The sequence below is a fragment of the Podarcis cretensis genome, assembly GCF_951804945.1.
Source record: "Podarcis cretensis genome assembly, chromosome: 8".
In the NCBI taxonomy this organism is placed as follows: domain Eukaryota; kingdom Metazoa; phylum Chordata; class Lepidosauria; order Squamata; family Lacertidae; genus Podarcis; species Podarcis cretensis.
The window spans coordinates 36,366,913-36,380,351 of NC_137177.1; the positions used below are offsets into that span (position 1 = coordinate 36,366,913).

Below are 13,439 nucleotides of genomic sequence, written 5' to 3' on the forward strand. Positions count from 1 at the left end.
GACAGCTATGGGATTCCTGAACTGGCTTGGCCTCAGTTGTCTACACTCCAGTGACCTCCAACTTGATTACTGGAACGTGCTTTATGTGGGGCTGCCCTTGAATACAGTCTGGAGGCTGCAGATTGTGCAGAATGCAGCTAGTAGGTTGGCAGCTGGGCAGCCCAATGGAACCATGAACTACTGGTCCTGAAGGCACTGCGCTGGCTGCCAGTGATCTATCAGGCCAAATTCAAGATGTTAGTATGCGCACAGGACATCCTAAATGGATTGGGAACCAAGTACCTAAAAGAGCACCTTCCCCAGTATCAACTATATTGAATCCTATGATTGGCAAGTGAGGCCTTGTTGGTGGTGTCACTACTGGGGGCTGCCTAGTTGGCGCTGACCGATAGTAGGGCCTTGTTAGTGGTAGCTCCCTGGTTGTGGAATGACCTCCCTGGGAGGCATTCATTAACTTTCAGGAGGAATTTGAAAACATTCCTGCTTATTCAGGTATTTGATGGCTGAAGAATATTGTTCCCGACAACCCTGAAATTACTGGATGGAAAAACTCTAAATCTAACTGCCTTTAAATCTGTTTAACTGTAATTGTTGTTAGAATGTTTTTAACTGTTTTAGGATGCTTTAAACAAATTATGTATCTTTTTGTTACCCTGGGCTCCTTCAGGAGGAAGGACAGGACATAAATTCAATTAATAATAATAATAATAATAATAATAATAATAATAATAATAAAAGTAATAATAACAGATATGACTTGCATTAATGGCATGTTCACTTTTTGGGAACACAAATGTGGGAGGAAAGAATTTTTGGGTGTTTCTTTTGTATAAATTCTTTTTTATTATTATTTAAAATTTAAAACAATGTTACCTCATACAGCAAACTGTGCACTTTGATATATCACAGTGTCTTAAAAAGGAAAATAATCAGATTTTTCTTTTTCTTTTAAAACGTTAAACTCAATTTTTTGTTTTGTTTTTTTGGAAATTTTATTTACATCTGCCTAGAATGATCTGCAAGTAACACAGTTACTATGAAACCAAAATTATTACAAAATGTTTACAAAAAACTATATTCATAGAAATTTCTGCATGTCCACAAAGGAGTATTTCCCCTGAATGTCACAGAGACCAGTCCTGTCAGTTGTTGTTGTTGTCAAGAGGGAAGCTTGGAATAGACAGCAAAAGGGCAGTTTTGACAATGATGGTCCACAGTCCTTATTCTTGTACAGCTGCTGGCTGGGTCACCTTCCTAGAGCCAAACAAGTATTTGTGATCAAGCAATGTGAGTTTGTGTGGTTGTGAGAACGTGTGCGTGGTTGGGCTGGCATTGCAGCTCCACATCTTGGTGACAGTTCAAGATCAGAAGGTACCTCCAGAAGTCACCTAGGCTGTCCTGTTGTAGAGCCACATGGATAGAGGTGCTAGGCACACCACAACCAGGCTGAGTATCAGTCAGTATTTGCTGGCCATCAGGGGAGTGGAGATGACATCTTTGCTGGAGCTTCCAGGGCACAGCCCTGGCCAAAGGTTCAAGGGCTGCATTTTCTGCTTTGCAAGGCCTTTGGCAGAGTAGTGACAGCCTTGACCATTTCCCTTCCCTGTGTTACCTTTTATAACTTGAGCAAAAGCAAACTATATCCCCACCCCCACCCCAAATCACTCCCGACATTCTCTCCAAGTCATCATAAAATCATGGTTGGTTGGCTAGCCAAGACACTCCCGCTATTGAGTTCAGTATCTTGTCTCCATCAGTGGCTGGTCATCAGCAGCCAGGGCAAAAAGTGGCGAGCTGTTCCACACATACACTCATGATACAGGTGAACCTCCAATTCAGTCTGGGTAGCAGGAACGCTCTCAATCGTTTTTATGCACACACTGAAAACATTTGCCTAAACAGGCCTGGCGTAGGAGACAAACATATGAAAAAGAACAAGAATAAAGACTTATAGCAACATTAAAAGCGCAATGCCCTCCCCACTGTTTTACATGAAATTCAGAGACTGGCTTTAGTAGGTTTTGGACAAATTCACCTGTGATGACAAACTGATGTTGCAAAGAATTCCGAGATAGCTGAATGGTTGCTGATCTAATCTGCTGAAATAAATTGATGATTTATTCAACTGGAGATGAATCAACAAAACCAGCAGCAACTTCAAGTGCCACTATGAATTTAAAAAGTTTTGAAGCCTGTCTGAACTAATGGATTTGAGAATGATTGAACTCTTTTGTCTTCTTGGCAAAATGGCCTCCTGCTTCCCAGTAGGGATGGAACAGTGACCCCAGCCTCCTTTTCCTAGGTGGCAGGGAGGAGTTGTGTGAAATTGATTAGAGGTCACTGGCAGATGTTTCAGTGGGTTACAGTGGCCTTGTTCGCACAACACAGTAAGCCAAACGAATGTGCACAAATCTTGGCTATGGCTTGTAGTTAGTGCGGAGAGAGCTGGGTTCAGAAAACAGGCAAAGCCAAACTTTGCCTTAGCTTAGTGTGTTGTGGAAATCCAAATAGACCCAGCTCCTCTCTGGGAGCCCACCCCAGTAAGCCATATTTTGGGCGGATACCCTTAAGAACATAAGAGCTTTCTGGATCGGGCAAATGGCCCATCTGGTCCAGCATCATGTTCTCACAGTGGCTGACCAGATGCCTGTGGAAAACCAGCAAGCAGGAATCAAGCACAAGAGCACCCCCCTCCTGCTGTTTCCAGCAACAGGTATAAGAAGCAACCCTACCTCCAATTGTGGAGGTAGAGAACAGCTATCATGGCTAGGAGCAATCACTAGCCCAGCTAAATTCCCCTCTCATTAACTAGCTTGAGGGCTGTTCTTGAATGCTTTGTGATAACTGTTTCTTCAAATTTTGCTAAGAAGGTCAATTTCTGTCCTATTTGGTAGGGCAGCTTGATGGCAGAAAGTAGCAGGTTGGGCAACAAGGGTAACAAATGGGGGGAATGGGGGGGTAGAGAAAAACCTTTGCTTGCGGTCAGAGCCCAGAACAACTGGAGGAAAGCAAGGGGGCCACTGGGCGGGAGGCAAAGTAGCGTCAGTGATGGGTGTGAATGGCCAAGCCCAAGACTCTGGCCTCCTATGTGTTATATGCCAGGGACACCCATTGTTTTTGTCAGTGAGATGCCTCTTGCCTCTTAATGTTTTGGTGCTCTCCTCCCTACTGGGTTTCCTACACCTGTGAAGTCAGGCAGCTCTGAATGACTTTGGAGCTGTGCCAGGATCTGTATCACTTTGATTCACCCCTTGGCCAGCAGAACCTCTCCCTTCTCTCCTTTAGAAAGTCTCAGCTGTTTTTGAAGGCGGCAGGAACTCTGGTCCAACCTACCATGGGTCTTTAAGAAATTGCAATTTGCATGAACTTGGCCTTATATGAATGCTGGCAGGAAGAGGCAAGACTTCATGAAAGGAGGTTTAGAAGGTGGACTAGGGAATCCACTCCCATCTTATCAACTATTACCAGGATTTAGAGTCATTCAATTAGACCAGGGCCTGGTTCTGAGTCTCTCTCTGGCCTAGAACTGGTGGCAACAGTGTGGTGGGATGCCTTTCCTGCTGCGATATGAGAGGCCTTCCACCACTACTGGCATTCTGCCAGCTCTGGAAAACCGGCCGTCTAGGCCAGCATTCTCCTGAACTTGCACTTCTTGATCCAACTGTTTAATTGTTCTGCTTTTCTATTGGCTTGTTTTAGTATATGGGAGTTCTAAATGTTTTGATGAAATTCTTTTATTGTGCATTTCAATTATGTATGGGTTTTATAATTGATTTTATGCTTGTAAGCCACTTAGAAGCCATTGTGGTATGCAAGCAATATATAAACTGATCAATGAATGATAATAACTTTCCCCAGCTGTGGACTGAGATGAATTAGACTTGGCAGGTAATTGACTACTGAAATTTTGAAATTAGGAGACTGTTTGGAAACTTGTCTTGCAAATGTGCCTTAAGTCAAGTCAAAACAAACCATTGCATCAGTCTTAAAGCTGACTGAATGTGGAAAGAGGCAGCTTTGCATGCAGTTGCACAACCTGTCAGTCTCCTGCTAGGTTTTCAGGGAAAAGACAGTCAATATTTGGCAGTACCACAGAGTCGCCCATTCACTGTGTTCTTTTGAATGGCAGGCAAAGGGCAATCTTTGGTCATTTGGAGAGAGAAAAAATCTGTCTGGAAGGAAAAAGACCCAGGGCATGGTAGCCAGGGGAGAGGCTCTTCTGCCTGAAGTACACTTTAATGACTTCTAATGGTAGTGATTTGCGCAATGAGCCTATGCACACAAAATTGGGAATAAGCCCCATTGAATGCAGTGGGACTTATTTTTGACTAATGCACCCAGAAATGTACAGACTTCAACTCACCCAGAATCCAGATTGACCACCAACAAAATGCCTAGAGTGTTGCCAAATCTTCCCCAACCACCATTAAATGCTGAATTATAATCCACTTTTCTCATGCCCCTCCTCTATCAGTGAAGTCATCATGGTCATCATTACCCATTTGCGGATTATATTAGCCTTCCTGAGGGCAACCTCTTTCACCCCAAGGATGGTGGCTTTGCTTGGTCTCACATAACTGGCTTGGAGCAGACGGCACCAAAGTGTTGCAGGAGCCACTGTCTGAAGGATACAATTCCTTCTCCTCCTCCTCCTCCAAGTGCCAGGAATCCACACCTCCAAGTAGAGGCAATGCTTGCTTGTGTCACTGTGGACATACCCTCTCTCCCCTTAACGGTTCCTGTCAGACAAATGGAAACCCAACCTCCCTCCCCCTCCCCCTGAATAAAAGAGGCTTCCCCTGCTGTCTCCTCTCCCCGGTAGGAGCCCACAACACACCCATGCAAGACAGGTGTGCTGGTGGCCCACTGGGGGCTTCCTGGTGCATGAAAGTCCAGCACAGTGCTGAGGCCACCATTGGGTTCCTTCAAGGGAAAGGCTCATGACTTTGACCAGGAGTATCCTCCCCTGCTCTCCACCCCACAACTCTCTCCCACGCTGTCTCTGGCACATGCTGAACAAGCCAATCCAGATTCCACCCCACCCCCCACCCCCAATGTGGTTGCTTTGTTTATTGCCATACTGAAATGGAAGCGTCGGATTCACAGGCTTTGCGGCGGCTCTCCTCTGCCCCAGATCAGTCCATGCCCTGGCTTTATTTATGTCTTCCATCCATTTGATATGTAAACATGAAGACTCCTCCTGGGTGTGTCTTGGGGAAGGGCAGGGATTGGGTGCCGAGGAGTCCATGGTGCTGCTTAAACCTTGATCTGGAAAAATAATAATAATCAAACAACGACTCCCAACTGAAGGTGTCGCGATCCATGCTTCGGGTTCTTGTATCCAAGTTGGATGATGGCTGAAATTACATTGAAGGCCTTGTTCTCAAAAACTGGGGGTTTGTTCTTCCTCCTTTTCTCTGCTTCTGCAGTCCTGGTGCGCCTTTCTCCCCACACATCTCCAGCAAGCCCCTCCCTGGTGTTTGACCCTCCACACCCCATCATGGGAACACGGGGGTCAGTCCCGTGTTGCAGGCCATGTTGTCCTTGCCGGGAAGCCGCCTGTCATTGAACGTGTGCATGTTGATGACGGCGTCTGTCTTCACCATGACGGGGGGCTGGGGCTTGTGTTTCACCCGGCGGTGGCAGGTAAGAGAGAGCCTGATCTCATCGGCCATGGCGCTGCAGAAGGAACGCTGGAAGAAAGGAGGAGGCACAGGAAGGAGGCTTGCATTAGACTTGGGGTGAAATAACCTTGAGGCAGAAATCAGCACGCGACCTGGGAATGTCGCAAGGACAATGAGCCTGCAGTGGCTCTTGCTTGCTGAAATGGGAAGCATGCAGGAAACAGACTTGTCAAGGACCAAGGGACCATTACAGGCCGGTGTGCTGTGCGTGCATATGAGCATGCTGCCTGGGGCAGAACTGGAGCCAAGAGATCTCATGGTTGTTGTACTGTTACTGGTGCATTCTCATGAGGAAAGGATTTATAAAACACTTCTGTATGTTCATTGTTGGCAGCTCTGGGGGCGAAGTCAAACTGCTGCATTAGCAACACGGAAGGTCATTTTATTCATTCATTTATTTAGAGTATTATTCTCAGTATTAAGGTATTATTATTACTAAAGTCCCAGGGCGGGTTGCTGTGTTAAAACACAATACAAAAACAAATTAGAGCTATAAAAATAAGAGGGCGGGGTCCTGAAAATATGCACCTCAAGTGTCAAAAGCCAGAGTAAGGACATATGTCTTCAACATTCTCTGGATGCTATTCAATGTGTATGTGCCAAAACCACCTCTGTGGGGAGGGAGCTTCACAGCTTAAGGGCCACCACATATTGTTTTTTATGTTGTGTTTTAATGCTGTAATCTAACCTAGAACATTATTGCGAAGGGCAGGTAAAAATTATTAAAACATAATAATTGTAACAATAATTAATAATAATAATACAACCCCATTTCAAACGTCACACTGAATGTGCACAAGCACATTCCCGAAAAGGGGAGGGGCTGCTTTTGGACAGAAAGTTCCTTCAAGGGGGTCAGATTGTGGGTTTTTTGTGGGAGTCAGATTGGTGGTCCCTGTGTGGTCCTGCCACAGCCCATACCTGCTCCCGTTCTGCCGTTTTGCGCAGCTTGTAGATGAACTCCAGGGTGGCCACGAAGACGGAGAGGACCAGGCCAGCTGCCAGGACGATGAAGAGCCCCCCGATGTTCTGGATCCCGAGGGCACTGGCTTCTTTGTTCTCCTCCTCAGGGCAGCCATTGCTTCTCCACCACTTGTCTTTCAAGGCATGCAGCTTGGCCTCTTCCTGGAGCTGGAGGATCGCAATGGTGATCTTGTCCCTGTAGGGTGAACCTGAAAGTAGGAGGCACAGAGAAGGTGGACATGCCATTATATGCAAAGCAAAGAAAGCCAAAGGCTCTGCACCCCAACAAGCTGGATCCTTCTCCCGCAACCCAACCTGGAAACACTGCAGGAGCCAATGAGCCCCCAACCCAGCATTTGGAACAGCTACTATGAACATGCCCTTCGCAAACCCAGTTCTTGCATTCCCCTGGCCAGGAACTGCTTTTCCTCACCCATAGGAGTGCCGATCCCATAGCCCTTGGAGTCTATAAGACCCCCAATCTGAGTCAGGTTGCAGTTTCTTTGGGTGATGTACTCAATGGTGGTGGATTCCATCAGCAAGGCATAGTCGGAGGTGAGGGCACGCTGGATCCCTTCTTCGTTGTTCTTAACGAGAGCTGAGGGCTTGCTGCTCATGAAGGCCCACATCTTTTCAAAAGTGGAGATCCTGGATTTCTAAAATGGCAGACCCATGGAAAACAGAAAACAATGTATTTAATAATGGCAGGAAGCCCAAGGCTGCAAAAAAGCATCTCTCCCACACAGACACTCTTCCCCTCTCTGTCCAACCTGAAAGCATCACAGCGCTTCCTCCTTCCACTGATCTGTCAAAGGTGTTTCATGTCCCAGGAGTTGCTTATGGAATAAGGCATGCCAACCCTGGAACACAATTTCAGCACTGCAAGAAAGCAGCTGGTCTGCAAAATGCTGGTGATGGACTATGGTTGCATAGGAAAGGCTTACTCAACTGTACTTTGCAGTTGCCCAGTTTGTCTGTCTGTCTGTCTGTCTGTCTGTCTGTCTGTCTGTCTCTCAATCTCAATCTCAATCTCACTCACAATCATTCTGGAAGCAACCAACTGTTCTCCTATTGCTTCTCATGATGGATGGTATCTCAATTCTGGTTTCTAAGTTGCTTGATAGTACTTTGTGTCAGTACACAGAACAGCCTTTGCCAACCTGACAGCCTGGCTATACAAAGGAGCTAAAGGACTGATGAGAGTTGTAGTCCAAAATATCTAGAGAACTGGCTTGTGTTGTGTATAGGATGTACACGCATTCTTGGCTCATCTTTTTTCTGAATGTAACACCCCCAGATTACCAGTGGAAAGGGAACAAATGGATGATATTCTTCTCCCTCCCTCTTGATGCTGGAATTCTGGGTCGCCCAATGCAGTTGTTGGGCACAAGGTTCAGGCATGGGCAAGATTTTTGTTAGAGGGGGAGACTTTTGATAAGGGAGGGGGACAGAACCTCAGTTAGTTAAGTATTTTTATTGATTTGGGGGGCAGTTGCCCTCCTGCCCCACCCCATAGGTTTGGGACAGGCCAAAGGAGGTATAGAATGAATGAATGAATGAATGAATGAGTAGAATTCATTGGCCCAAGCTGCAATGATAGCCACTGCTTTCAGTGGCTTAAAATAAATAAATGAATACATGGAGAGGTATGAGTCTATCAACATCTGTTACCTAACCAGAACTTTCAGATACGAAAACAGTGTGCCTCCGAATATCAGAAATGGGGGACAAACAAGCAGCTGACATCACCTCCATGTTGGGAGGCCTGAGCTAGAAGCAGAATGAAGGACTTTGTTGCCTTCCAGCAGGGAGTATTCTTTTGTTCCTCTAAAACATGGGTTGTTAACCTGGTCCCTACCACCCACTACCCTTGCTCTAAAACAATCTAAGTTACAATTGGGTAGTCCCTACTCAAATGTTACTTAGTCTTTCCTACGCCAGAAAGCTATCGTGAAGTTAAATTAGGGAAGAGCTGCAAAGTATTTCACACACTGAAGATAACTACAGAAATACAATCTCAGCTGGCAGCAGCCAAGTTGGCAAGATGGGGGGAGGGGCAGCAGCGCTGTTATTGACTTTCACCTAAATCATGCAATGAAGACGATATGGCTCAGAAGTGCTTCAGGGTATGATATACTACTTCTTGTTACCATCAAGTTCTCTCAACCCAGCTGTGGGAGTTTTCCGCCTTGGAGGAGGGAGGCCTGCCTCACATCGCTGAAGCCATTCGGTGAGCTACAGGGGCCCCTCCTGTAGGAGCCATTATCTTGTCTTTAAATGCACTTTGGACTGTTTGTTGTTATTGCTTTTGTATGGGAGGGAGGTGCAGCTCATTTCATTTGCTGTTTTAAAAGTGAGAGTCATAAACGGTAGCTAAGGAGTCATATACCAACCATTAGGCGAAGAACATTTTAATTCCAGCACTTTCTACAATAGATTACACACCAAACAGAACAGAATCCGGCCACATTTGGGCATAACTCTGAACCGTAACACATTTATCTCTTTATTTCACTTATATCCTAGCTTTTTCTCCACGGAGCTCAAGGTGGCTTACAGAGTTCTTCCCCGCATTAATTAATCCCCACAACAACCCTGTGAGGTAGGCTGGGATGAGAGGCAGTGGCTGAGCTCACGGTCACCCAATGAGCTTCATGGCCAAGTGAGGATTTGAACCCTGGTCTCCCAGGTCCTAGTCCAACACCCAAACCACTACACCACACTAGCTCCCCACCACACATGCTTTTATAAGAAGGGGCCACCCACTTTGGATCTAGCATGACTACCTGTTCCCCTGACCCAGTGCAATAGCCAGATGTCCACTAAAGATCTCTTTTGGGTGAATCCCTCAAATGGCCTTGGGGAATTACATTTTCTGCCTGCTCCATACTCTTCTGGCATTGAAGGCTTTTCTCTTTAGGATGCAAGAGGACACAAAATGTGCCATTGGAAACAAAGGTCCTTGCACCAGTGGGAGTGTCACTGATTTGGGATTTACAATGATGCAGGGGCCATTGGACTGTCCTGTATAGTAAATAAGAACTATTGACTCCTACAGAGAAACTGGCCCTGTCACAGGGTGTAAGCAAATCGGGGGTGGGGAGAGCACACTTGTGTTCATTCGGCCTTTTTCTCTTTTAGTGTGGGTTGCCTGGTAGGGAATTTGTGCCATTGGAAAATCTTTCTGAAAAACCTTGAGAGTGTCATGTTTATTGATTTGATTTATTGGTGACTTTGTATATTTGGTCATACCTGGAAGGTCATGAGGGCAGATACTGTAAGGAGGTCAGGTGGGCTGCCCTGTGTCCAGTTCTGTGGGAGTTGTGAGGCTTGCAGGAAAACCAGGCCATGGCCAGCCAGACACCCTAACCAAGCAGAGGGCCTTCTGGACCTTGGAAGGTCCACTCCACTTTACCGTGGACCACGTGGCCACCCACTCTCCTCAGGGGGCGGGGGACAAAGTCCCATGTTGCCCCGGGGGATCCTGGCCACGTCAGCAACCGGCTAGCCAATCCGCTGGCTGGAGGGGGGGTGGCTGGGACCATTTAAGCGGAGGAGTGAGCCGGAGGGCTTCCTCTTGGCTCGCTTCCTCAATCTCCCACCCTCCCTCCCTATTTTGCAGGTTTTCTTCATTGGCCTTGCTATGGACCATGGTTGGTCGCCGTTGAGAGGCCTGGTAGGAATTTTTCCACTTGGCAAATGGTTTTTGCCTACCTCGTAGCAATCGTCACAACTTTGTTAGGTTTGCAGTTAGGCATGAGGGGGGAGGAAAGCTGTGGCCATCACCTGCCCCTCCAAGCTTAAGGGTATTCTGTTAAAGGAATCTGGGGGTATGGATCTTGTCCAAAGCCCGGGGTGGGGCTAGGGCCATGACATGACCCCGATGGGAACACCAGGAGGAGCTTGAGTTGGTATGCATCAACGGGGCTCCTCCTTCTGGTGGTTTACCCTTACCGGACTCCTTGCACAACGGGCAGGAGTCAGTTATAGTCGGGTCCATTCAATGCCTAATCCAATACCGCTCACATTCTATAATCAATAAAGTTGTGGCCAAAATTTGCCCAATAACATTAACCTAATATCTGTGTCCTTGTGTGTGTTATTATTCAACGAGGGGGTGGTTTCAGGGTCTCGACACGCAACTACCTGAGAGCTTGTCCCTGCAGAGAGCTACAGCCAGGCTTCACCTCCAAGAGGTCATGAGAGGCCTAGCCACTTCCAGATTCTGAGCCATAATAATAATTAAAAAAGGAAACGCATGAAAACCAAATATGGCACCAAAAAGAATGAGACATAATTGGACTTAAAAACAAACAAACTTTCCAAGCAGATCACATATTGGTCTGATGCCCATAAAAACAAGTTGTAAATTTTTTGGCATTTGATAAGTTGAACAAGTGTCTAAATCTGAGGTCCCCTTTTGAGCTTGAGCTTTGGGAACAGCCAAAGATGGTCCCTTCAAACCGGATCATCGATACTGAGCAGCTAGTAAGGCCCCAAAGATCAAGAAAACAGAAATATTATTTGGATAGAAATATTCTAAAGTAGCTAGCTCTCCCAGCCCTCCCTCTGATTGTCACTGGATATAGCCAACAAACCAGCTGGGGTCGGACCCAAGCAGAATAGTGATACTATTGCTTTCCTAGATCTGGACACTATACATTGTTGATTCAGCCTGTAATTTTAAGAAACAGCCCCCAAACCCCTAAACCTATTTGTCTGCAAATTGGCATGCCTAGGGGCACCTATCTTGTTTTTAAAAATCACATAAACAATCATTCTGAAATTTTGTAGAATTCATGCCTTCGGGAGTGAACTAGCCTGCAAATTTCATCCAATTCTGTCCCATAATAAAAAGTCATAGATGTTCTGCTTTTTAAAAATAATCAAACTTAAAAGTAACTGAGCATATTATCCCTCCAACTACCTTTTGAAATGGGATGGGGGTGGAATTAACAGACTTGGATAGGAACCCTCCCCTATAAAAAACACACCAAACTGACCAGCTGATGAAGGGCTTTGGACTGAGGCTATTTTCCATACTGCCAAAACTAGGTCTGACCTGAATCATGTGGTCTGTGCTCCCCGTTACAACAAAACATATAGGAAACTGTTTTGATTTTATCACCTTCAACTCTTTTTAAAAACTATAGCTTGTCTCTAGCAAGCTTGATTTCCACTAAAAAATATTGGGGTGCATCTATAAAAATATAAAGCTATACCTCCACTGACACCCCCCCCCATTTAAAGGCCTAAAAGCTATGGTGGGGGTATGCACGCCATGTTCTTTTTTATTGCTGTAAATGTCAGTCATGCTCCAATGGAAAGCATCTTCAATTAGGGCTAGGCTTTGATTACATGCAAATTAACTCCCACTTTCTATTGCTGCATCACCTCAGAGAGAGTATATTCTTTTTTTAATAACCATATTAGTTGTCAAATGTCCACTGTAATTGCTTGCCATTAAAAGCTAACAGTCAATACAGCAGGCAATTAACAACATCAGCTTTTGAAGTTAATCAGGTATCTGTCATCTATTGATTTAAGCGCCATGCAGAGATTAAAAAAAAAAAAAACCACACACCCAACAACAACGGAAGATTTATTGAGATGCTACACCCTTTGTTACATCATGATTGGATGTTATAAACATACTCTAGTCTCTAGCAAGTGAATTTCGGTTTAAATGGGTTGTTTTGTTCAAATTAATAGAAGCGCTTTGCAATAGCAGCTGTTTGATGGGCAGCCCATCTGCTAATTTTGGCATCCATTCTTCTTTCATGGCAAGCACACCCTCTGTGCAGGTTGCCAGGAAACCCTGTTGCAAATCTCTCTCTCTCACACTCACAACACACCCTGCCAGAATCATTCCTGGACTGAGGAGGCCAAAAGAATCTGAGCTCTGCATACACCAGCCTTTGGGGGGGCTAATTTTAATGTTTAATGTTTTACTGTGTTTTTATATGCACTGTAAGATGCCCAGGGTGGCTTTGGAAACCCAGCTAGATGGGCAGGGTATAAATAAAATTATTATTATTATTATTATTATTATTATTATTATTATTATTATTATTGGAACAAGAAATGCAGAGGTCAGATGGGGGCACCAGTCATGTGAGAGACTTTGAGGTCAATCCTTCCTCTTTCCCTGAGCTAGTCCAGCATTTAAAGAGACAGGACACCAAGGCAATGCAAGTAAGCTCCATGGTTAGGACCCAGGTGAGCAGCAGGAAGCCACTGTCTGAAGGAAACTTATAGAATTGTAGGGTTGGAAGTCCAACCCCTGCAGTGCATGAATCACAGCTAACAACCTGAGGCTTTTGCTTTGAGTGTTTGAAGGGGTCTCTATCCCTCTCCTTCTTTCTCCTGCCACCCATCTCCTCCCTATCCCCTTTGCCCACTGGGACTGCTGCCAGGTTTCTGCCTGTGCTCAGAAGAGTCCACCACCCATCAGGACTTGAAGAAGGCAGCCCACCTCTTAGGCAAAGCAATTCCTGAGCCATAACATTTATATACTCCTTGAATGTAAAAAAACCCCCTTCCAAGCAGAATCATCCCACACACATTTCAAATGCTTTTCATTTCTAAGAGGAACATCTGCTTTGTCCAGACACATGTCAAAGCACTGTTCACACATGCATGCTCCTCACTCGCTGATGCCTTACCTGTGTGAAGCTGCATGAACAGAATTTTGCTATTAACCTCAGTTTAGATCAAAAAGAAAAAGCCTTTCAGTAACTGGTTCACAGTACAGTCATAATTGCTGGGCAATTATGTATATGCATGTGTGAA

The 13,439-nt window shown here is 45.5% G+C and overlaps 1 protein-coding gene across 1 annotated transcript in view; it reads right to left on the minus strand.

Annotated features, from left to right (window-relative positions):
* Positions 1 to 846: 846 nt before the first annotated feature.
* The window catches only part of GRIK3 (glutamate ionotropic receptor kainate type subunit 3), a 195,652-nt gene continuing 183,059 nt past the window's right edge, over positions 847 to 13,439 (minus strand). The window contains exons 14-16 of the mRNA XM_079988378.1: positions 7,081 to 7,303; positions 6,606 to 6,856; positions 847 to 5,693 (exon numbers count right to left, since the gene is read on the minus strand). Of these exons, the coding sequence (XP_079844504.1) occupies positions 5,499 to 5,693; positions 6,606 to 6,856; positions 7,081 to 7,303 (669 nt within the window). The 3' untranslated portion in view covers positions 847 to 5,498. The remainder of the gene's footprint in view (positions 5,694 to 6,605; positions 6,857 to 7,080; positions 7,304 to 13,439) is intronic.